The following is a 26,310-nucleotide window of genomic DNA, read 5'->3' on the forward strand; positions in this document are numbered from 1 at the left end:
ACAATTAAAACAGTCAGGTTCAGTGGATGCGTACATCGCCGAGTTTCAGCGTTTGTCTGTACTTGTTACTGATATCTCTCCTAGGAGATTGGTGGTGTTATTTTGTGATGGGCTTGCTGATCCATTACGTGGTTGGGTGAAGGGACATGATCCACTCACCTTAGCAGAAGCAACTAAAAAGGCACGAGATTTAGCCCCTTCGGTATACAAAAGAAAATACCATTCAACAGATTCTTCCTACTGCAAGGACAAAGACAAAAAACCATTTCAGAAAGAGTATAACAAACCCAAAGAAGGATCAAAAGGACTAGACAGTGAAACCTTGAATGAACTTCGAAAGAAGAAACTGTGCTTCCAGTGTAGAGAGCCTTGGGACTTATCTCATAAATGCCCTCTCAAGGCTAAGGCAAATCAAATGGAGTATTTTTCAGCAGAGGAGTCAGAGTCAGAGGGGGAGGATCAGCACTCCGATTCAGATGAGGGTAACATGATAGAGGAGAGCAGCATTCCCAAGGATGATAGATCGTTGGCACGCTTGACAGGGGCCCAAAAGGCAATCACATTTAAGGTCAGGGGTACTATCCAGGGGCAGAAAGTGATATCTCTCATTGACACTGGGGCTACACATAACTTTATAGATACACAGTTGGTAGCCAGGAGAGGTTTACAGACAGAGGAGCATGATGGTTTTAGGGTCATGGTGGCTAATGGCCAAAAGCTATTATGTACTCAGAAGGTTTCAAATCTTCACATTAGATTTGGAGATGGCTATGAGTTGGAGGATGATTTCTACGTTGTGGACATGGGAGATTACAACGTCATCCTCGGTATGACATGGATGGCATCGCTGGTTGAGTTCACTTTCAACCTAGCGAAGTTGGAAATGAGGTTTCAGCATGAGGGTAGGACTGTTGTTCTCAGGGGACTTTCAGATGGGAGTTGCAGGGTAGTCTCTTTGAAGAGAATGGAGAGACTTTTTCGACATAATGACATAATAGAGTGGGCAACAGAGTGCTTAGTTATGCCAACTTCACCGGAGCCTCGGGTGAAGAGTCATCCACCAGATATACAGGAGATTCTTGACAGGCATGCCAAGGTATTCAGTGATATTCCTCACGGGGTTCCTCCTGACAGGGGTGCAGAGCATGTTATTGAGCTCGAGGAGGGAGCCAAACCAGTGATGATCACTCCCTATCGTCATCCTAAGAAACATAAAGATGAGATAGAGAAGGCAATTAAGGAGTTGTTGGAAATGGGGCACATCAGGCCTAGCAAAAGCCCCTTTGCTTCAGCTGTAGTTTTGGTAAAGAAGAAGGATGGGACAATGCGCATGTGCATCGATTACAGGGCACTGAATAAGAAAACAATTAAAAACAGGTATCCCATTCCTAGGATTGATGAGTTGATTGATGAGTTGCATGGGGCATGCTTCTTCACCAAAATTGATTTGCAATCCGGATACCATCAGATCAGGATGAGAGCAGAGGACATTGAGAAAACAGCTTTCCGATGTCACTATGGCCACTTTGAGTTTATGGTTATGCCATTTGGACTAACCAATGCACCCGCTACATTTCAGAGTTGTATGAACCAGGTATTCAGGGAGCAATTGAGGAGATTTGTCTTGATCTTCTTTGATGACATCTTGGTCTTCAGTAAGACCTGGGAGGAACATTCACAGCATTTGGAGGAGGTATTATCTATCCTAGAGAGAGAGTCTTTATATGCCAAGGAGTCTAAGTGTGAGTTTGGTATGACAGAATTACTATACCTTGGGCATATTATTAGTGCAGATGGAGTTCGAGTAGACCCTGAAAAGATTAGAGCTATAGTAGATTGGCCTACTCCCACGAACCTCACACAACTTAAGGGGTTCTTTGGTTTATGCGGGTTTTACAGGAGGTTTGTTAAGGGGTTTTCACAGACTGCAGCACCTTTGACAGACCTCACTAAAAAGGGAGCCTTCGTATGGACAGAAGCAGCGCAGCGATGTTTTGACCACTTCAAACAAGTGATGTCATCTTGTCCGGTTTTAGCTCTACCAGATTTCACAAAGCCATTTGAACTTCAGTGTGATGCTTCAGGTGATGGGATAGGGGCAGTATTGATGCAGGAGAAACATCCCATTGCATTCGAGAGTAGGAAGCTCCGAGGTGTTGAGAGGAGCTATTCTATCTATGACAGGGAGATGTTGGCCATAATGCATGCATTGGCCAAATTTCGATCATACTTAGTAGGTGGACGGTTTGTGATCAAAACTGATCACAATAGCATAAAATATTTCATGAGCCAGCGTGATCTTAATGACCGGCAACAGAAATGGGTTACTAAATTGCAGGCTTATGACTTTGACATAGAGTTTGTCAAAGGTAAGAAAAACGTGGTGGCTGATGCCTTATCTCGGAGACCTCACTTATGTGCTCTGGCAGAGATTTCAGGAGATTGGAGAGATCAGATTATAGCAGAGTATGTCGGAGATGCTTGGGCTTCTGGATTGATTTCAGGTACTATACAGGATGATCGCTATGAGGTGATAGAGGGATTGATCAGAGTTCAGGACAGGGTTTATTTGATTCCGTCATCACATTTGAGAGAGGTGATACTAAAGGCATTTCATGATGCACCCACAGCTGGGCATCCGGGGATCTTCAAGACCTACAGGCAGATCCGAGAGCGGTTCTCATGGAGAGGGCTCAAGGATGATGTTCAGAGGTATGTCAGGGAGTGTGCGGTTTGTCAACAGAATAAGGGAGAGCACACATTTCCTGCAGGTTTATTACAGCCCTTGCCCATTCCTGATAGGAAATGGGAAAGTATTTCGATGGACTTCATCACTGGGTTACCACGAGTGCAGGGAAGGGATTGCATCTATGTGGTGGTGGACCGCTTGACGAAGTTCGCTCACTTCTTTGCTATTCCGTCCATTTACACAGCAGCACAGGTGGCAGATCTTTTCTTTAGAGAGATATTCAGGTTACATGGGTTGCCCAGATTCATTGTCAGTGATCGGGATAGTAAGTTTATGAGTGTTTTTTTGGCAGGAGTTGTTTAGGTTGTGTGGTACAGATCTTACACCTAGCACTAGTTATCATCCGCAGACAGATGGGCAAACAGAGATTGTGAATAAATGGGTGGAGGGATATTTGAGGAACTATGTAACTGCACAACAAAAAGCTTGGGTCAGATGGTTGCATATGGGAGAGTATTGTTATAACACCACTTATCATATGTCCATCAGGATGACTCCTTTCATGGCACTCTATGGTTATGATGCACCTAGCTTCATGGATTTAGTTTTGGGGGACAGCAGAGTGCCCAAAGCCAAAAACTTATTGCAGGATAGTCAGGACATCCTGAAAGTGCTCAAGGAGAATATACAGCAGGCCCAGAATCAACAGAAATTGTACGCTGATCAGCACCGAATAGAGCGCAGTTTCGAGGTAGGGGATATGGTTTACTTGAGGCTACAACCATATAGACAATCATCACTCAAGAAGAGCGGAGCTGAAAAGTTGAAGCCTAGATTTTATGGTCCCTACAGGGTGATTCGCAGAGTGGGCGAAGTCACCTATGAGCTTGAGCTTCCAGAGGGCAGTCGGGTGCACAATGTATTTCATGTGTCTAGGCTTAAGAAAGCTATTGGTCAGAGTGTAGTACCTTCTGCAGATTTACCTCCTTTGGATGAGGAGGGGAAGCTCGTGTTAGTACCTGAGGCTATTCTGGACACCAGAGAGAAGAAACTCAGAAACAGGATAGTGAAGGAGTATTTGGTCAGATGGAGAGACCTGCCGGAGGAAGATGCTACATGGGAGAATGAGCAGGTGATACAGCAGGCTGGACTGAGATTGCTTGAGGACAAGCAATTTCAAGGGGGGCGGACAGTAATGTCCCCACTCTAGCAGATTGACCAAGTATATGTGCGTTAGCCTAGCTCTACATGGTCCCGAGGGCTAACGAAGGGTTTAAAGGGATCCTGGAGTGTTTTGGCCTAGTCATTTCCAGTTTGGGCCAAAACGAAGTTGATTTACTTGGTTTCAGGCATACTTACTATTTTTAGTAAGTCAGCAGGACACAACGGGGGCTAGTTTTGGTGATTGGATTTGATACTCCTTAGCGAGAGCTTTCCGACGAGCTATCACTCACGCTATTCGGAGTCCGATTGCTAATATATTTTAATGCCTGAAGTTTTATTAAAGTAACATTTAATTTAATTGTAAAATATTAAAGTGTTACTTTAATATTTATTTTATGGAGATATGTGTAAATCAAAGGGGCAACCAAGGGAGACATAAGTGAATATTTTAATATGTTTTATATTGAACATGTTTTATCCCACATTGCTTGGGTGAGTTGGGTCGCCCCTTGGAGAAAGAATAAAAGGGAGCTTTTGTGGCTTCATTGGGGGTGTGGAATATGAGAAGAATTTGGTGTGTGAGTTGCAGATCCGTTCTTGGCATTAGAGGATGTCTATCCTCTCTTGTGACATTCTAGACGTCATTCCCTTGGGGTTTGGCCTTTGGAATCCTTTGCTATCAGCTTCATTTACAGGCAGATTGGGTGCTTTTCCAGCTACAAGCAGCAGCATTATTTGGTTGCATTTCCAGCTACAGGCCGCGACACTATTCACGCGGGTACTATTCACGCGACACTATTCACGCGGGTACTATTCACGCGACACTATTCACGCGGCTACTATTCATGCAGCACTATTCACGCGGCACTATTCATGTTACTGTAGCAGCAGAATTAGAAACTTTGGTTGGAACATTATGTCAAAATGCTGGAGTATTTAGTGAGTTGAAAATAACCTGCTATGTATTTGATTTTTGTTAATTCTGGAAATAATATTATAACAGCAGTAGTTCAATTTCCAGCTTGCCTATTATTGTAAATTCTTTTTAGTTCATGTTATGTGGTTTCATACCTGTGCAAAGACTTAAAAACAAAAAAAAACATTGAAACATTAAACGGAGGAATAAGGAGTTGGCTGCAAACTGTTTGACTAAATTCCTATCAGCAGTGGGGTTAGTTTTTGGGCATTCTCAACTTCTGATGTTGTACATCCACCCATCTGCGAGTATATGATAAAACAGGAGTCATCCAAGCTCTCAAGTCTGAAACCTCGGGCTCGTTCCAATCTATCTTCACTCTTTTATCCTCTTTGTCATAGGACGACTGGAGGTATCTGCCATTATCCTGAGCTTGATCAGCTACTCTATAAACTTTGCATTTCCTGATGAAATCTAAAGGTAGTCTGGAATGCATCTTCCTTTTAACTTCTAAATCACTTGAGAGATTCATCCAAAAATCCTCTACCTAAAACTCATGTCTGTACTTCTTACCAACTGTCTCCTCCATATAACCATGAGGATCAAAATTCTCCCGCGAGGCAAAGAATGTGAATGAATACAAGGATAATTCCTTCTCTGCATCTTCGAAGGCTTGAGTGTTAGGACATACCTCAACTGAATTCCCCAATATGATGGGCACGGGAATTCCATTTCCATGCTTGTGTCTGGATACCTTTGCGTAAGCTGCCAACTGTCTAGTTACCTCAAGTAGCACTATCCTGTCCGTCGTATACCTCGGCAACATGTAGGGAGGTGAAGGACACCCATGAACTCTGATGTATGTAAACTTTTGAAACTGGATGAACCATGCACCATACTTCTTCACAAGTTCTTGTGCATCCAGAGATAGTCGATTATGAATTCCACCTTGCAATATCCTAGTGATGTTCATCGTGAAGGTATCATTGACTAACTTGTAGTCACTTCTAGGCGGATGATGCAGATGAACATAAGAGTCACAAACTCTCACTTCTCTGGGTCCTCTTCCGATCACTCCTCTGTGAGGTAGCCCTGCATACTCGAAACTCCTGATCAAGGCATATATGACATATGAGCTCATATGGAATGATTTGGTAGGCCTTAGTCTTCTCAACTGCACATCCAGACTATTGCTAATAATTCTGGCCCAATGAAGCATTCCTTTTCCTTGGACTATCACTTGAATGAAGAAGAACATCCACTTTTCGAAGTAGAAGGCTTGAGGAGCCCCTGTAACTCGATTGAGCAAAGTTATCAAATCTTTGTACTCCTCCTGGAAGTCGATCCTATGCGGTGTGTTGGGAATCTTGTTCAGGTGAGGCCGACTTTTGAGCAACCAATTCTTGTTGATGAGATTCAGACAGGTGTCGGGATCATCTTCATACATTGACTTGGCTCCTTCTAAACTTTTGTAAATCATATCTTTATGCTCTAGAAGATGAAGAGCTTCACTTATAGCCTCCTCTGAAAGGTAAGCTAAGGTGTTCCCTTCCTTGGATACGATCGACCTTGATTGTGAGTCATAGTGGCGGGCACACTCAATCATCAGCTCATGACACTTGACTGCTGGAGGGAAACCTGCCGCCTTGATGATGCCACTTTCAATTATCTTCTTCGCAACAGGCGATGGCTTGCCAATGTAGGGGACCTCTCGAAACTTCTTCACATTGAAGTTTCCTAAGTTGGTATCTCCGATATTACTCCATTTGGACACGATCCTGGTCTCCAATTCGTCATTCTTCTGATCTTCTTTGATGAGAGCCGGGCGACTAGTAGATACTCCTGCCTTTGGAGTCGCCATCTTGACACCTACACAACATTTTAAAATTAGTTCTTAAGCATTATATCTTGAAGTGTAGAAATTAAGACTCAAAAGGAAGTTTTAAGATATTAATTAGGAAACTTCATGATAAATCTAGAGTTATCATTTCCTAATTAACTAATCAACACTTAGACTTTTCTAAAAAAAGCGTCCAAAAAATCAAGTCTTGAACAAGAGTGTTAAGATAATTTCGCCATACCTCCTCTTGAGTACTAAACTCTAAGAAATGATGCAAAAAATGGATTTCGCTAGGCAAAGTTTAGATCAAAGCCCTCTCTGGGATGAATTGCGCCTCCTCTAGCTTCAAAAGAATAAACTCCACCTTTTTAACCTTCAACACTTAGTAGAAATTCGCTCCAAGCAAGCTATATTTCGCTCCTCCAATTTGCTCTCCAATTTCGCACTTAAAGGAATGATTGAATGATTTGAAATGTGAAGCAAAACTCCTCCAATATATAGAGCGCTCACCCCTTGCTTGCCCTAGGCCGACTTGGCAAAAAGGAGGTTAAAAAATAAATAAAATCTCCAAAAGGGGTGGCCGACTTGAAAAATAATAGCAAAATAATGCCTTGAGCACTCACCAATGAATTTTAATTTAATAAAAAATTAATTTTAAATGCCTCCAAAGTAAAATTTCGATTTTCTCAAGGCTTAAAATTAATTTATTAAATGCCAAAATGCTTTTAATTTAATGCGAATTTAATTTTTAATTTTCCAAATGCCTCAAATTTAGCAATTCTGGCGATCTAATGCAAATTGGAGAATATCAACTTTTAAAGCAAGGCTTAATGAAACTTCATGATGATTTCGCCCTGGACCCTCTCCAAGGGTCAGGAGCGATTTTCCAATTTTAGCCTTGAATACTTCGCATCTTGACTTCAAAATCTCCTAGAGGGTAAATTGATATCCAGTTAAGGTGTTGCACTTCAAATTTTGACATTTTGTATGAGGAAAATAGGTGGAAATGTAGATTTCACCCTGGACCCTCTCCAAGGGTCAGGAGCGGTTTTTTCATTTTAAGTTGTAATCCACCTAAATTTGATCGTTGAACCCTCTATGCCACTCCCAAAGTCCATTCCCTTGCACTACCAAGTTAATTCATCAACAATTTTGAAGGAAATGATGTCTTTAGAGGAAATTTCGCCCTAGACCCTCAGTAAGGGTCAGGAGCGATTTTCCATTTTTTGCTCAAAATTAGCATTTTTCAACGTTCAAAATCTCTTCAAGACATTTCAAATAGATCTTCTCACTAGCTTCCAGACTTTGTTCTATCCAACTTGGGAGAAAAAGTGCAATTTTGGTGTTTTTCGCCCTGGACCCTCAGCAAGGGTCAAGAGCGATTTTTCAATTTTGACTAAAAAAAATCTTCATTTCCCTATCAAAACACTTCTTCACCAAGCAAATTTATGTTTAGGCCTCCAAAATAAGCAAGAAAATCTTCTTTCCAAATTTTCGCCCTAGACCCTCAGCAAGGGTCAGGAGCGATTTTTGCAAATTGGGCTTAATTCTCCATCATTTTTCATTGAAACTTTATTCACTACTAGGCAATGTCCTTCCTTTATCCACTCCATCCAAATTTGCTTTGTTGTTACAAGGTAAAATGAGAGTTTTCAAAATTTTCGCCCTGGACCCTCTCCAAGGGTCAGGAGCGATTTTTCCATTTTTAGCCCAAGATCATCAAGTTTCAGAGGCAAATCATCATTCATCATGCTTTTGGATGTCTTTTCTTCCTTAGCCTAACCTTGCCTTAGCACAATTTTGAAGAAAACATGCAGTTTTTGTGATTTTCGCCCTGGACTCTCTCCAAGGGTCAGGAGCGACTTTTTGGTTTTAGGCATATTTCTTCATCTTTTAGACTTCAAATCACCTCTAAGGCATAAAACATCATGTCCTCTTCCTATCCAAGCAAGATTTTGCCTTAATTCTTCAAATAAAGGAGAGAATCTTGGAAATTCGCCTTGGGCCCTCAACAAGGGTCAGGAGCGATTTTTATAATTGCCTTCAAAATCCTGACTCTCAACAATCACTTTTCACTTCAAGGCTATTAAAACATCATTTCAAGCTCATGCCTAGGCTTAGATTTGTTCAAACTTGGAGGAAAAGGTCGAATATTAGGTTTTTTGCCCTGGGCCCTCAGCAAGGGTCAGGAGCGATTTTTCAATTTTGGCTTGATTGCTTCTTTGTTGATCGTCCAAGTTATATTCAATGGGTAAGACATGCTTTCTTTCATCCATTCCAATCATAAAAAACATTTTGACTTTGCAAGAAAAAGGTGCTTTTGAAAATTTCGCTCTGGGCCTTCAGAGAGGGTCAGGAGCGAATTTTGTAATTGTGACCAAAACACTTCACTTTTCATCTTAAAACCTCTTTGCTAAGGAAGATGTCATCTTGTTTCATGCTATGAATAGGTTTTCATGTCCAAGAAAAGTCAAAAACTATGCTTGCAAAGAATTTCGCTCTGGACCCTCAGCAAGGGTCAGGAGCGATTTTACCTTTCCTAGGCAAAACTCCTTCATCTCATCATCTTCAATCAAGTCTGGATACTTTATCATGCTCATTTCATCCTCCACCATGCCTTTGACATCTCAAATCAACCAAACAAGGCTAGAGACCCCCATAAGATTTTTCGCCCTGGACCCTCAACAAGGGTCAGGAGCGATTTTGATGATTTCAACAAGATCCTTCATCATTTCAAGTTAAAACTCTTTCAGGCGGGTGGAGAAAGTCATTCATTTTCCATTCATGCTCAAAACTTGGTCTCTTTCCACTGCAAAATGAAGGAAATCAAGATTTCGCCCTGGACCCTCAGCAAGGGTCAGGAGCGATTTTCCCTTTAGTCTCCAAAATTCATCCTTTTTCATGTCTTTAAACCTTCAAAAGCATCAGGTCACGTCCAATCATTCTTCCGGGAGACCCTGCACAAAACAATTTAGAAAAGTCAGTGACAAATAAGCTTTAAACAACATTTTCGCCCTGGACCCTCAGCAAGGGTCAGGAGTGATTTTACCTTTTTAGGCTAAACTGCTCAAAATTTAAGTCTCAAACCACTTCACCAGGCAGAGTTAGGGCATTTTCAAGGCTAGGAACCAGTTAGTAAGTCCTATCAAAAACAAGAAATTGAGCTTAGGATAAAGTTCGCCCTGGACCCTCAGCAAGGGTCAGGAGTGAATTCTTTGTTTCAGGCATCATCTCACTTTCCAAAAATTGATCAAAACTTCCCCAGGCAAGAACACACAATTTCTCCTTCAAAAATGCTAACACTTAGCCAAAATTGGACTTTACCCAAAAAACCCTTATTAGACCTAACCTGAGACCTATTTTGACTCCTCTGAAAGGCTTACCTCATTTCAACAATCTCAATTCTTCAAGAAGACACTTAACAATTCTCCAAAATTTGACTGGACTTAGCTTGAATGATGCCAAAAAAAACCCTTAAGGTTTAGCCCTAGCCCAGACAACTCACTCACTCAAAACCCTAAAACAGAGAGAAGAACAAGCAGAGAGAAAGCAAAAACAAAAGCAAAAAGAGGGGGTCCCCATTCTAATGGGGTGATGTGTGAAATGGTCACAACACAGTGGAAATCCGATCCTCATCCAGACTCACTGTCCTTGAAAATCTTGTGTTGACTGGATCACCATTCCATGGAGTGGAAATCCAGACACCATCAGGACTTTGTTCCTGACATTTTGTCCCAGCATGTTAGGTAATCTTAGAAAATTGTAACACCAATTCTGGAAAACATGAAGGTCCGGATTAAAGTCTGGAAGATTTTCCTTAAGAAAAACCGATTTTCAGACTTAAGGATAAGTCTGATAATAATTGCTAAGTCTGAACACACCCATGTAAACTCAGAAAATCAAGTGTTTGGAGCCCAAAAATGAATGTCCAGGTCTGGAAATATCACTTGGAGGTCTGAAAACACTCAGAAAGTGACTGATTTTCGATATAAAAGTTGTAATAAAAGTCTGATTTTCTGAGGACAAAGTCTGAATACGCCCTCCAATGTCTGAAAATACTCAAAAAATGGTGTATTGAAGTCTGATTTTCTGATTCTTAAGTCTGAATACACCCTGTGAAAGTCTGAAAATGGCTCCAAAAAGTCTGAACACACTCTGAAAATGATGAATATCAATGGCTGGAAGTGGTCACAGCCATGTCACATGCTTGCATTTGAATTATTTTGACCTTCAAAACTCAGAAATGGTCACATTTGGGCACAACTATATGGCTGGAAATGAAGTTTTAGTCTGAAGACAACTTGGTATACTCAAAAAAATGTCAATAATGGTGCCCGGAAGTATACCACAATTCTGAAAATGCTTAGAAAAGGGTGTGGAAAAGTCTGATTTTTAGTTCATAAAGTCTGAAAACACCCTTCCAAGGTCCAACAATGGCTGCCCAATGTCTGAAGACAACCTACAACTTCAATAAATCAATCATTTAAACTTGTCGCAGTCCTAGGAAACACCTGTATTTGATGAATTTCACCTTCCCGAAGTGAAGTTTGTCAAATCTGGGCACAAACAAAGGGCTGGTAAAAAATATCTAAGTCTGAAGACAAATCTGAAAATGGAGTTTCAGACTTAGATCAGCAATGGAAGCTCCACCAAATGCCCAAAAAACTAATAAGAAATGACGCCCAAGTTAAATTTCCCAAGTGGGCAAGTGGCTGGAAATGAAAATCAGTCTAAAGACAACATGCAACTATGGAGTTTCAGACTGTAACAACAATGGCAGCCCTTGAAAATGCACTGAAAACTCCTCCAAACAGCCCTTAACCAAAATTGCCTTAGTGTGGATGAGCTGAGCAATGAAGAATAATTCTGAAAATGTGTTCCCAGCCAACAATGGAGGTCATATCACTCCCAGCAAGGTCTGAAAATAATGGCAGCCACCAAGCATGAAGAAAATCACCCCAAACGACACAAAGCACTCCCAAATAAAAATCGAAATTTTCCCAGCTATGGCGCCATTCCAAAATTCTGAAAATGTCTTCAATAGCAGCTCGGATCTGCAACAATGGAGGTTGGAACAGCCAAGCTGGAAAAAATGGAGGAGGAAAGAATCCTCAACCCAACACTTCACTTCAACACTTTGCCAAATTCGCCAATAAGGGAGAAAAATCACTTTTCATGGAGACACCTAGCAAATTTAATAATAAAATAATGTTGGAAACTCCTCTCATATACTTGCTTTCATCTTTCACTTTCACCACACAAGCAATGTGGGATAAAACACTTGTATAAATACTTGCTTCTAGAAGGTTCAAACATTTAATAATTATTGCAAGTTATTAAATTTGCTTTTAAATTTTAAATAATCATTAATAATTATTTAAAAGCAATTAAATGGGGCTTATTTATTAAATATTACAATTTAAATGCAAAATAAAGCCTCCAAGGGGAAAATCGCTATAGGTTGGGATTAAAAAATCCCTTCAAAAATCACTTAAGTGTCAAAATTCGCCCCATAGGGGAAATTCGACCCATGCTTGGACAAAAATCCATGCTCAATTTCATCAAAATGCACATAAAAACCCCCCTAGGGGAAAATCGATATGAGTTTGGACAAAAATCCTGACAAAAATGCACTCAATTTGCAAAAAATCACCCCCAGGGGAAATTCGATGTGTCTGGACAAAAATCCACACTCAAAACTCACTTAACTTGGAAAACAACCTCCCTGGTGGAATTTCGACCTCAGTCTAGATGAAAATCCAGACTCAAAAACTCTTCATAATGTTCCCAGTGGAAAATCGATCTCTGTCTGGATAAAAATCCGGACAAAAATCCTTACAAAAATGCTCAAGGGAAAATCAACCTCTGCCTGGATAAAAATCCGGACAAAAATCCTCACTTAGTTGTCACAAAAATCCTGGTGGAAAATCGACCCAGGCATGGAATTATCCTTGCATTCCAGTCCATACTTCCAGTCCGCACTCCTGGTGGAAAATCAATGGCAATCTGGATAAATCCTGACACAACACCAAAATTTAGCACTTCCAGGGGAAATTCGATGGTAGTATGGATAAATAGTGGGTGAAATTAGTGGCCAGTATGGATTCCAGGGGAAACCCATGTGTAGTATGGATTTTGAGTGGGGGAATGGGTTGGGTAGTCTGGAATGTGAGGGGAAAAACACCTCTAGCATGGATTTTGACCCTTTAACCCTTGGAATATGAATTTCCCTTAGGATTTTATCATTTTAACCACTCAAAATCATTCAGCGACTTTAAATTTAACTGGACTTAGACTAATTTTCCAAAAATATGAGCGAAACGCTAGGAAAATATTGGAATAAAGTGCGAAACCAACTTATATATTACCTTAGGAGCAAGAAAACAACTCCAAAAGGTCTATGAATACCTTGGCACTTTAAAATCATTGATGCGCGTGTTTAAAAACACGTTAACGTTCAATAGGTCTAACACTTAGCAAAACTTAGGATCATTAAAATATCATTTTTTGCAACTTGATCCTAACACTTCAAAAACCCTAGATGGCACTAGGCATGATCAAAACTCCGAGACTCAGGCACGGGAAACACAAAATTGCCCACTCTAAAAAGCGAAAAATGGGGGTCCCCATTTGCAATGGGGCGATGTGTGAAGACGTCACAACACAACCCAGCCCAAATTTACTCAATTCAAGCAGTATCAAGTTTTGGAGTTCTTGTTTTTCAAACACTAAGAAATTTTAGAGTGTCGTATATAATGACCCATTGTCCAGTTTCTAGTTCACAATGATACAAACTCTAATGGTCCAGCCATTTCCAATCATGATCTATTGTAGAACATCTAGGTTTGTAACAGAAATTTTATCCATTTATAGGATATCCTTCACTTCTTTAATTTGTCCTCTTTCCATTCTTTGAATCAAACAGCAGATATATCTCATTAGGGCACTTTATATAAAGCGGTAGCAGCCGAATGATGAGCAGTAAGGGTGAATTTCCCAGTGTTACCTAGGGATGCGTTTCTGGCATAATTTGACCCATCCCGGAAACTCGGAAACTTTCAGAAACCTGTACTCTGGCTGTCTCATAAAATTAATGATTGAATTTTGATTATTTGTTTGACTTCCACTCTCATGCAAACTCTCAATTTAAATTATTTAACACAAACGTCATAAGTTAAGGTTTTATAGTGTAAATTAATTATAAGCATACATTATCCATGTTTTTATACAAATATTTCAAATTTCCCTATATATTTTAAATTTTCCCTATTTTTTATATAGCTGTCCTCACTGCTGTCCCCTACATTGGGAAAAAAAAATCCATCCCGGAAACCCGTTTCCCCGTCCCCTCGTCCCGGAAATTCGGGGTAACATAGGAATTTCCCAATACATGATGAAGAACAGGGTTGCAGAACACCCAACGTCTATGATAAATTGCTACCCTAATTTTAAGGTGGTCTCACTTACAGATTTGTGCATGGCAAGGAAATTCCTTCCTTGAGAGAAAGTGCTGCTATATTCCGAAGTTATTAAATGCTTTTGAGAGAATAATTTGCAATATATCTCAGGTTATACTATCTCCTGTACCTTACAAGACCAGGAAGATACATTTTATATGCAGGAAAAATTTAATATAAAATACCTCTTCCAAGAAATAAATAGATTCCAAAGTACCTCGTGTGGAAGCTTTGCAAAGGAATCATGCTTGTGACTTGGAAACTTCTTCCTGTGATATCTTGCAAGCAAAGCAATAATCTGTTTGTGTATACAGTACATAGCACAGTTTAAAGAAAAAACAATAATTTTAGGTTGATAAGCATTTACCAAACACAAGATACATACCAGAAGTAGAACAAGTTTATATGAATATATGTTTTTGCAACATACCTCTATCTCCACAGTACTGTAGCCATGAAGGTGTGCATTGTTCTGTAATGCAAATTTCCAAACAACAACAGAGCAATATGTTAGAAGTTCAAAGAGTATTCTGCCAATTAATAGCAGTGTTGAAACTTGATCTTAGATATGTACAATGATGCTAAAGAGGTGTCAACAGTGGATAACAAAATCCTTTATGGATGCTTTTAGTAGCCACAAATTTAACAAACAATTTGCTCCCAATTCAGAATCCTAGCCAGATTTTGTTTTCTCATTACCTTCAAAACTATTATCATGATTACATAAATCCAAACACACTTTCCCTCAAATGCATTCCAAATATAAACTTCAAAAAAAATTAACATTTTTATTTCTCCATTTTCAAGAGGTAACTTTCCGGTTATCAAAAATAATCTTTACATTTAATATTCTGCAGTACATTTTTCCAGTAGCACATATCATATGTTCCCGTTCTATTTCAAAGTAGTTTCTTAAGTTATTTGATATTTCTATGTTACTAGTTTCTTCCTGTTTCCATGCTGCTTCCAGACAGAATGGGTTCTGATGTTGGAACATGCACTGATCTTGTCCTAGCCAAAATTTGCATAAAATTTATATTTTCTTCAAAAAAGTATGTTTTCTCAAACATTCAAGTGTTTTTTGAGGTGCCAAGTTTTGCCGAGATTCTCCAAAGTACTTTCCAAGTCAAAAAAAAATGGGCTTGCCAAGTACGAGTTTGCAAACCATGATTTCACTATTCTTTTGTGGACCCCCACACTACCCTCGGCACTAAATGAGAGAAATTGGTCTACAAAACACCATATTTTCAAGCTCCTTTATGGTGTGCTATAGTCACATGTTGTCAGGGTTGACTTTGCAACATTTGAAAGCAGTTTCCTGCCATTGCAGTTGATAAAATTAAGCAAAACAATACCTAGCATTTCAAGCTCAATTTGTACCCCTCAAGGTTGTGTTCCAATCCCAAGATAGTGATTTTCTATCACTGAAAAAACATTGCATTAGTTGTTTTTTCAATCACAAAATTGCAGGTTTGCAATATTAACAGCAAAGTTTCTGATGTTATTGAGCCAGCGTCCTTTCCAATCTCAATACAAAGTCAGGAACTTGTTGTCACTAGTGTCAACCAATACATTTCTGAGGCAAGGGTGATAGGCTCATTGATTGAATAAGTTATTTGCAAGTTCAAGGGTAGCAGCATATTTTCTATGTTTTTGTTATTTCGTAGTTGGAAGTTTCAGCCTTTGGGCATTTTGTTGTAAATGTTATGTATTAAGGATCTATATTGTATGTGATAAAAGCCTCATCAATTTTATTACATGAATATTTGAAAGATCCCAAAGTTTATGATCAAAAATCTGGCAAAAGATGCAAGTATTTGGCTGTTTAATGTGCAGTGTAGGTTACAAAAAACCTGTATTGCCCACATGAATTTCAATATCTTTAGGTATTGGACAAAATTAACCTAAAAATAAATTCACTATTTGGCCTGCCTAAAACAGCCTATGTCACTTATGAGGCTATAAACTTCCCTAAATGTTGTCCAAACCTCTTTGGGTGGACCAAAATGTATGGGAAAGCCCAAAAGCTCACTATATATAGGGCAGTACAGCTCAATCAAATTCTAAAAGAATAAGCAATCAGACAACCAAAGTATATCCACAGAAACAAGGACCTCTCCCATAGCAAGAGCATTGTGTTCAAGGTCCAGGAAATGGAACAAAAGTTAACTTCTAAAGGTTTCCAATGCAGGAACCCTTCACAAATATCCTACATCTAAAATATAATGATGACCTTGCACAGGACTGACCAACAAAATGTCTGACTAGAGAGAAAGCTTACAGGATCATTACTTTCTTCCAATTCAAAAATTTCCTATCTCCATGGTCACCATTCTTTCTCCTCCAAAACCATGCAAACAACAGCTGCATTTGATAGGAATTGGAGAATTTGAATGAATTACATATAGGAAAAGACACAAAGGAAAATGAAATGATTTGAAATATCGGATACAATAGGAAAAGCAAATTCTTGCTATCCACTTTACAATTAAGATATAGTGTAATGTCCCCTCCTCGTTGATGTCTTTCCAGTGGTCCATTAGCCTATTCTTGAGACCCGTAGGCTAGGTGGAATGAAGAATGAAGGTCAAGCATTGATGAGGCAAGAACTTACAATTTTTAGTAAGTCAGGGGTTGGCCATTTTAGTGATACTGTCCTACTGAGCTCTCCATGCTCTGTCACTGGGTGCGAAGATCATGCTTTTTGGAGCATTAGTTTATGACTTACTATTTTTAGTAAGTGGCAGTATGGCATATTTCTATTTTTGGCAGTGGACAGGGTCCTGATCCTGCAGCAGTTCAGTGGTCTTCCTAGCTCAACTTCATCCTGGTTTTGGCAATAATCAGTATTGGAGTCATAAGTGATATAATTAAATATTATTTCCTTATCCTAAGGTTTAATATTTAATTAATTTGATTATTTTTACTACTGATTAATGACTATGGAAATTGCGCATATCATCTCCTAAGTGCTAGGCGAATTTTATGTCTAGAAAGGAACGCCAATTTGATGTGGGAGATATTATTTTATTCACCACAAATGTCTGCTAAGTCAAAAATCATGGTCTTGTGCTTTCTGGCGTAATTCTTTGACTTATGGTTTGGGCGCCATCCTTGGGTCCACGTGGTAAAGGAAATGCAAATGAAGAAGTTGAATTTGGGCAAATTTGTAAGCATTTGCATTTGGTTTTGGGGTGTTAGAAGTTATAAATAAAAGCCTCGGGCTCCCATTTTGGTTATCATATGAATTTGCATCATTATGCTGCCGAATTGGCGATTGAAAATCTGAGCTTCGAAGTGTGGCTTCCTAGCTAAGTCTCAGAGTACCTAGCTGTGTCCATGTATTTCCAGTGTTGTTGGTGAGTGAGTTGCAGATTGTGGAGTGTTTTGTGTGAGATTGGAGTGTTTTCTAGTTGCTGGTCGCGGAACTGCTAAAAGTGTATTTTGCTCATACCTCTTGGCCAAGCGATTCCATCATTCTAGGTACTGGCTCATCCATCCTTCCTACCACTGGCGATGCATCTTGTAAGTTTTTAGCATCTTATTTTGAGTGTGGATTTTTATATTGAAAATTGAACTTCCCAGGTTAGGCATTGGGTTTAGTGAGTGCATTGGGAAGCGTGCAAAATAAATATGGGTATTTTGATAGCTTCCTTTGGGTTTGTTTTCATTGTGGCTGGTGTAGCATTAGTTTAGAACTGATTTTGGGTGAATTGGGTGAGTAATGAGGGAGTTATGAGCATTTTAGTGAATCCATAGGCTGTTGGTTTTGTATTTCCAGCCTGCAGATTTTGATGTTAGCAGAAATTTCATGCTTATTATTTGGATGTTCAGCATTACTCTTCTTCTCACACTATCTTGATTATTGTAAGGTTAAGTAGTAGTACTACTAACCAATTCTGGCTTGTAACTCTCATCCTGCTGAAAAGTGGAAGAGGCTGGCTTGCCACCTATTTCAATTGAATTGTAATTCAATCCTCCCGCTGCATAAGCGGTCGAGTGATGATTGATTGTAATGGTCCTCCCATTGCATAAGCGATTGAGTTGAGTTTGTTTGTAATTTCAATCCTCCCGTTGAAATATCGCAGTCGAGTGATTTGTGCCTTTGTATGTTTCTCGTGGCTGGTTCACCGCCAAGTTTCTTGCATTCCCGCTGGATAAGCTGAAGGGGCTGGCTTGCTGCCCAGTATTGTATTCCACTTCAATTTTCAGCAGATTTGAGATCTAACGATCCCCTATTCACCATATGCTCTCACCTTCCCACATTGGGCTCTTGGTGATCAGAAAGTGGAAGGGTTGCATTTTTCAGCAAGTTTTCAGTTTATGCTTTCTAACCTTAACGGGTTATCTGTTTGTGGATGATTATTATTGGCCTAAAAACAAAAAAAAATAACTGGGATATCACATATAGCTATATATATTCATAACCAAAACAATTTAAAGAAAACAAACTTAACATTTTTTGCCACTAAGGACATTAACAATTTCTTTGGTCTTTTAAACTTTATTTTGAATTCAAACCTAGACCATCGTGTTAGCATTATAGGAAAAGAAAACAAACCTTGATAAGATAATATGAATGCTTATGATAGCCTTTATGATTGATATGCATGCCAATGCCATGCAAAAGAATTGCAGATTCCATCAATTCAATATCATTCTCATTTATTGATAACCCTGCCAAACTAAAGCAGTCTTGACCATCTTTCTTGCATCTTTGTAAGCCTTCCAGAAGCTCCTGTCAATTGCAATGCCAAAAGATAAAAATTTAGACATTTTCTTATCACTTTGATAAAAAGCAAAGTGGACTAATTTCAAGTGAGCTCCAAATTCCGGTTTTGAGAAGGAAAAATGGGGAATCACTAGTCAATAATTTATTGTCTTGTCTCCTACGGATGCTAAAATGTTATGATCCATAAGCATGAAGAAAGAAAAAATGCAAGACAGCAAATTGAGATGACCACCTTTGCTAATTGAACAGAATGCATGTCAGATTTCATCTTTTTCTTGTTGTTAAATCTCCGTGCAAGACTGGTGACTGAACTCCACCTGATGTTAGGGGCACAAACATACTCATTAAATGATTTCTCTAAAGTGTCTGCAATCACCCCCTCCCGTAGTGCATAAGATGAAACTGTCATCCTATCAATACCAAAAATTTCAAATATTTCCTGCAACAAAATTGCTCCAGCAACTATTGAATCTAAGCGATTTTCAGCAAACCCAAAAAGCTTGAGACACTCTTCTTTATTCTTTGATTGGCACAGCTTTGTTACAATCACACTGAGCTCAACACTGGTAAATTCACAACCCCTGAAAGCTTGGTAAAAAACAGGCATTGACTCATATCCATCTCCTTCATATCCATCTCCCAATTCAACAGCATGCCCTTGATGTATTACCTTCTGTATGGATTCAATGGTACCAGAGGTGCCTATAGCCATCTCAAATCCAATCTCTCGAACCTTTTCTACCAGATTAGAATCTGCAAATGTAGACCGGATGTGTCTTCGCAATTGTTCTATATGACTCTCCTGCAGCTTTCCATCCTTATTTCGCAGAAAAGACTCTGTTAAGCGAATATGACCAAGCTTTAAGGAAGTTGCATGAATTACTTCTCCACATAATCCAAGAACAAATTCAGTAGATCCTCCTCCTATGTCCACAGTTAAAACAGCCTTATTGAAGACTGGAAGAGACTGCAAGAAAAGAATAATTTATTGCAATACTATGCAATGTTCATACTTGAAGTGCATTGTGAGACAAATTGTTTAGAAATATAGCATGTTGCACTAAACTGCAGAAGAGAATAAAAGAGCGATGAATGAGACAGATGAGCAAAGCCTGGTCTAACTGACAACAAAAAGGAATCTGTATGGTATATCCAACTTGCTTTTAACCACACAAAAATAAATGAAAATTCTAGGTCTACATTTTGCTGACCATGAAAGAGTTATCACGTAATGCCATAAAACGTATGCATCCATTAAATTAATTTTGCAATATCCTTAAAGTTATTCCATCCAGAGTGTTGACATCCAAGAATATTGTGTTGTTTCACTTTGGCATCAATCTGATGTAATTAGAATGCAAAAAAATTAAGCTGAGTCACTTACGATTACATGCTAAAAGAACTTTTAGAGGCATAAAACTTTCATTTGTTTGATACATTGACTCACCATTCAAATGTTACCAGAAATAAAAAGGCCATTAATAATGAGAAATTGAAATTTCTTAAGGTGTTTCCAGCTTATGACAAACTAGTGCCCAAATTAAGAAGAATGTATTGAAAAAATAGAAAACTAATCTAACGCCCCCACTTTGAAATAGAATTTAATAATGAATAATAATAATAAGAAAATTAAAATACAAAAAAATATAAAATATAAAAGAATATAATTAAAATTTAATTAAGTTAATGAATGTTCAAACTACATGAAATGAAAAATTGTTACTCCCTCAAACATGAGATATGAAAAAGAGAAGAGAAACTCATTTGAGGGGGGATATTCAAGGGAATCAGAAGTGCATATCTGATAAAACAACAATGAGGAGGCACGACCCTTTAAATGGATGTCTCTTTTACAAGAGATGTGTCTCCCCGATAAAATAGGATAGTATAAAAGGATGTCGAATGAAAGGAGCGAATCATCAACACAAATCAAATCAGTCCAGCAGGTCAGACCATTGGAAGCAGGACATTCATCAAGCAGATCGTACAGCAAAGAAGAAGCATTTTCCCCTTAAGATAGGGAGCAGCAATCACAAGGAAACCAGTCCAATTCTTCACAGCAGAACTCTAATCATTTCAGATTATTATTATCATATATTTATTTAGGAGTATACTTGATATTTCTGCCAATCATTATCTTGTATATGTATACATGCTATTTATACATAATAAAGAATGTTAGAGTATATGTTCTTATGATAGAATATGAGATGTGCTTGATTGATTTAAACCCACCTTTAGGAGGGGCCTGGGGTGTAAGCAAAAGGGGTATACAAGGCTAAGTAAGTCGGCCATTCAAGAGTTGACCGTAATGGCTCCTAGGACCAGAGGGCACTTACATAGAGAGTCGAGTAACCCACTTTTTACCCCCGGCCAATTCCACAAGATGGCAAGTGTCTCTAGGCAAATGAGACATTGATGAGGCAAGCAGATACAAGTCGCCTGTGGTAGACATCCACTCTTGGGCTTGGTGTAGAAATGGCTTGGGCAGACCCATCATATCTCTTCTCTTAAACCCTAATATGCTTGCATTATTGATAATCTACGGATATGATGTAATTGCCTAATCGTAATAATTGAACATATATATGTGTATATTTGCTTATGTTGTTCATGTGATTGCAGGACTCAAATCCACAATTGCATCATTAAAGTACTTAGTAAGACGTAACCCTAACCCTAATTTGTTGCAACTGTGAACTTAGGGAAGCGAACATCACAAATTGTATCAGAGCACCATTCCTACCAACCAACGAGACAAACGTACTTAACTGCCATATAATTAGGGTTAACTACTCTTAAGTGAATCCATATGTATGCACTACATGTATTTCAATGTATAATTCCTGACTTCAGTAAATTCATGTGTATATTTCATGCTTAAAGTGCTATGTGTATTCACATATATGCATCTTAACTTAAGTGAATTCATATGCATGCTTCAATCTTATGTGCTATGTGTATTCATGTGTATGCTTCATGTTTTATGTGCCATGTGTATGCTTCATGCCTTATGTGCTACATGTATTCAATCTTATGCTTCATGCTTTATGCATTTATGTGTATTCACGTGTATGCTTCATGACTTAAGTGAATTCATGTGTATGCTTCATGCTTTATGCGCTACGTGTATTCACGTGCATGCTTCATGACTTAAGTGAATTCATGCTTATGCACTACATGCCTTAAATAATATAAATATATTCAGGTGTATACTTCAGCTTTATGCATCATGTGTGTATAATTTATGTCTTACATGTATTCATGAGTATGATTCATGACTTACATATGATTCATGCCTTATGTGTATTCATGTGCTTTACATCCTATGTATATTTGGGTATATACTTCATGCTCTAGGTGTATTCATGTGTATGACTCATGCCTTATGTGTATTCAAGTAAATACCTCGTGTTATGTGTTTGATTGTCTATTATGTTTTAACCATGGCTACTTCATGGGTGTATGTGCCTTCCTAATGTATACACATCATGTTTGATGTGTCTCCAAACAAGTTTATTCCATGAGTGTTTTATAAGTACTTATAAATGTTTCAAGAGCTATATTCTTGCATTCAAATTAAATAGGGTGCATGTTTGGATTATGAAGACACTTCTGTCTGCAACTAAAACACTTGTAAAAACAACATAGGGATTGTTGAACATAACAATGCCATGAAAATCTACAAGGTGTATGCCACTAGGTAGAAAGGAGGATGGCATATGAGCTTAATGAATATAGCAAATTGGCCTATAAATTGTCCCAAAATATGGAAGGAGAAACATTCCAGCATGCATCTCTAACCTAATCCAGCAGATCTATCATTGAGTGTAAGATGATAAATTTGATGAAAATCATAAATTTGTCATATGCTTTGACTGCCACAATCTATTAAGTTTGATAATGTAATGTCCCTTACTAGTTATATAGGTATAAATATGTTTGCCTGGAATACAGATAGAAAAAATAAATCAGAAATGAAATCATTGTTCATATTCAAAAGAAAATCATATTAAAACATACAGAAAATTACTTTTTTAACAAATTATACACAGGCAGCAGAAACCAGACTTATTCAATCATAACTTATATGGTCTATAACATTTTCCTTAAATAACCATAATTGGTAGCTACAGGGAATGATCCGGTTAGCCCATCCATCCCACTCTGGATCCAAAGGCAGTCATCATGCCCCTTTGGCTTACTATCAGTGGTGTGGTTCTTACCCCCGCAATTCATACCTTGTCCCACCCCTAAGGTTATTGAACCGAGGAAGTATCAGATCATAGAGGGGCTTATTAATTGCCAGTCCCAGGCCCAGTAGCAGTCATGTGCCCTACTGGCCTACTGATCTTACATGGATCAGTAGGTAAACAACTGAGACAGACATTATCCTCATCTCCCAATCTCTCCGTCTTCCTGAATTTTTAAGTGCATTTCTTGTAAATATAGATTTACTGTTTTACTGTTAATACATAAGTGTGCAGAGTCTGCTTTAATTCAGTTTTGTATTAATATTGGATCAGTATTTCAACAATTCGTATATGTCATTCTTTTATTGTTTTAAATCAGATGAAACAGGAAACGAAACTCATTTGGGAGTTTGTAAATGCCATACTGTGGAAGATTGGCTATGTCATGGCATAACCTCATTCAAATTTTAAACTACTTATACGTATCAGATGGTAACTGATTGTAATTAAAAAACACATATGACATTAAGTTTAATTTAAGCAATCCCTGTCTATCAACATATCAATGGAAGACGATTCATTCTGTATATTAATTTAATTCCCTAAATTATTACGTTCATTCTGTGAATTACCATTAAAACTTAATTTAGTTTCTTAAAGTGCTAGGTACCAATCACATTATGAGGAAGTACTCACTGGGTCACAGCAAGCGTTCTGTATCAGTCATATTCTTTAATAATTTTATGGTTAATACATGTACAGGGAGAAAAACCTTGTTCACAGAGTTATCGTATGTTATTGCTTTGAATTACGATTCATATTTTAATATCAATTTAATGGAATGCGGTTCACATCATTATCGAATCATATGAATTTGGTAATTTTTTGCAGTTATGGTATTATCCTATTGAATGTATGCATTGTACAGACTTAGTGATTAACTTAGGAACCGATCCTTCTTGTATTGTTCTGAGTATTCGGACATACCTGGAATGGTTGCCTTGTCGTCTGTTGAATCAAAACGGCGAATGGCTTCACTCCCGCAATATACGATTCCCTTCATTTTCTTCCTTTTTTCCCTCCTCAATCTCCCAAAACCTCATATATGTCTAATCCTGCATGAGTCGTGCTGCTGGGTCACGACTCTTCAGAAAGATGCGTGGCTTTCTTCAGTCACGTCTTTTCCTAATACGCCTTTGTTAGTAAACGATGCATTTTTACCTTTGTTATTAATCATCTTTTATAATAGACATTAATAATTATTTAGTAAGAATAACAATTAATCAAATTAACTATGTCATCATTAAATTAGTTCATAATGGATTAATTAAAATTCTGTAATCTGAACAGAGATTATATTAAAATAAATGTTTGTATTCTGTACATTTGTTATGGGGCATGACAGATAACCAATCTGTCATTTTAACCATCAAGCTTTGACTGCCAACTCTTTGATAGTATAACTAAAACAGACAGATCAAAACATTGTTCTGAGGGGTTACCAAATATGATTAAGCTTAACCTCATAGTACCAAGGCCTATGGCGTACCAAATGATCTCTAGTTTGAATGCACCATACGGAGTATAAAAAATTTTGGCTTGTATGAACATTTACATGAGAAGACATTGATTAAAAATTACTGAACAAGAGTTCATGATGACAACTTCCACAAACCAAATTCTCAAAAACCAAATTATGATATCCTATAAAAGGTCAACACTCACCAAATCTCAACAAGCTACATCAAGGAACACGAGATATTTGATAACAATGAGATATCACAGACAAAGACTTATCCAAATAATATCATTTTGAATATTACCTTATTAAGATAGCGGGCCTAGAGCTCTCACTACTAAAGATTTGGTTCAACAGAGGAGCTCATTCGTAAAATCCAAATTAACTTTACCAACCTCAAAGCTATATAAAAGTGAGCATGGTTCAACCCCTCCCAAACACAGTTTGGCAAGATAAGTTCCTGCAAGGGAATTACTGATTACTATTATTCAAGACAGCGAGCTTCTCAACTAATTAAAACAAATTACTATTATTCAAGACAGTGAGCTTCTCAAATTACTAAGTACAGATATAAGGGACCTTAAGGATGAGTTACATAAATATAAATCTCTCTAGGATGCTCGTACAAAGGTTGATCAAAATATTTTAACATGACCAAGGCCATATCCTGATATTTTTAAGGTCAAAATTAATACCATGTGAAAAAGAAGAATTTTGGTAACTTTCTGATTGGATTAGATATAGAATGTCAAAAATTCAAAATAACAAACGTAAATCAAAAAATTCGGATCATAGATATGTATCATGCTTCTAGTCCTTGTCTTAATATGCAAGTTCTTGAGAGATATTTATGGTGTGCAAACCATTTACAAATGATGAAACTTGTCTTAGAATTACAATTATTGCAAAATTCCAATCCATGGTCTGTTGTGAAATGGCTCACTTCTAATCATCTGCAAAAGAATTCATTTTGACAAATTAAGACTGACATTGCTTGAGGACAAGCAATCTTGGGTGGGGCAGAGTGTAATGTCCCCACATGGAAATAGAATTTAATAATAAACAATAATAATAAAATTAAAATACAAAAAAATAAAAATTAGAAATTAAATTAAAAGATAAAAGAATATAACTAGGTTACTGGGAAACGGGGGTACTTGGAGACACTGGAGACTGGTACCGGTACTGGTACACCTAATTTTCAAAAATAGGAGACGGGGGGGTACTTTGAGACACCAATTTTTTTAAATATAATTTAATAATTTCTAGAGAGTATCATGACATAGAACTTTGAAAACAAGAACAGTGGTAAAGTTTAACGTTAAATTTAAAATTGAACAAAAATTGAAATTACAATTGCTTATAATATTAAATCTAAGTGGCCTGTGCATCGGGAAGTTTCTGGTACCGGAGACGCATCCCCGTCTCCGGTACGCGTCTCAGGGGATAGGAGACGGGTCTCTTGGTAATGAAGGTCAATATAACCAACAATAATTAAAATATAATTAATTTAATGAATGGTGAAAAGATATTAAGTGAAAATTTGTGACTCCTTCAAACATGAGATATAAAAGGGATAAGGGAACATCATTTGAAGGGGGGAATTCTCGAGGGAATCAGAAGTGTAGATCTGATAAGACAACAATGAAGAGGCATGGCCCTTTAAATGGATGTCTCTTTTCCAAGAGATGTGTCTCCTCAATAAAATACAAAGTTCCCAGACTCGGACTCGGCTCTGACTCGGCAAGGCTGACTTGACTCGTGACTCGGCTTGGACTCGGCAATGACTCGGCAACGACT

At 38.1% G+C, this 26,310-nt stretch overlaps 1 protein-coding gene across 11 annotated transcripts in view; it reads right to left on the bottom strand.

Annotated features, from left to right (window-relative positions):
- LOC131073246 (uncharacterized) overlaps window positions 1-26,310 on the bottom strand; it is a 72,865-nt gene that overhangs the window by 17,366 nt on the left and 29,189 nt on the right. For all 11 annotated transcript variants that reach the window (XR_009112856.2, XR_009112854.2, XR_009112855.2 and 8 more), the window contains exons 2-5: window positions 19,031-19,765; window positions 18,628-18,804; window positions 14,497-14,538; window positions 14,284-14,364 (exon numbers count right to left, since the gene is read on the bottom strand). Coding sequence is in view for 1 of the 11 variants with exons in the window: in XM_058009650.2 (XP_057865633.1) it covers window positions 14,284-14,364; window positions 14,497-14,538; window positions 18,628-18,804; window positions 19,031-19,765 (1,035 nt within the window). In the remaining 10 variants the exon portion in view is untranslated. The remainder of the gene's footprint in view (window positions 1-14,283; window positions 14,365-14,496; window positions 14,539-18,627; window positions 18,805-19,030; window positions 19,766-26,310) is intronic.

Source organism: Cryptomeria japonica, chromosome 2 (genome assembly GCF_030272615.1).
Source record: "Cryptomeria japonica chromosome 2, Sugi_1.0, whole genome shotgun sequence".
In the NCBI taxonomy this organism is placed as follows: domain Eukaryota; kingdom Viridiplantae; phylum Streptophyta; class Pinopsida; order Cupressales; family Cupressaceae; genus Cryptomeria; species Cryptomeria japonica.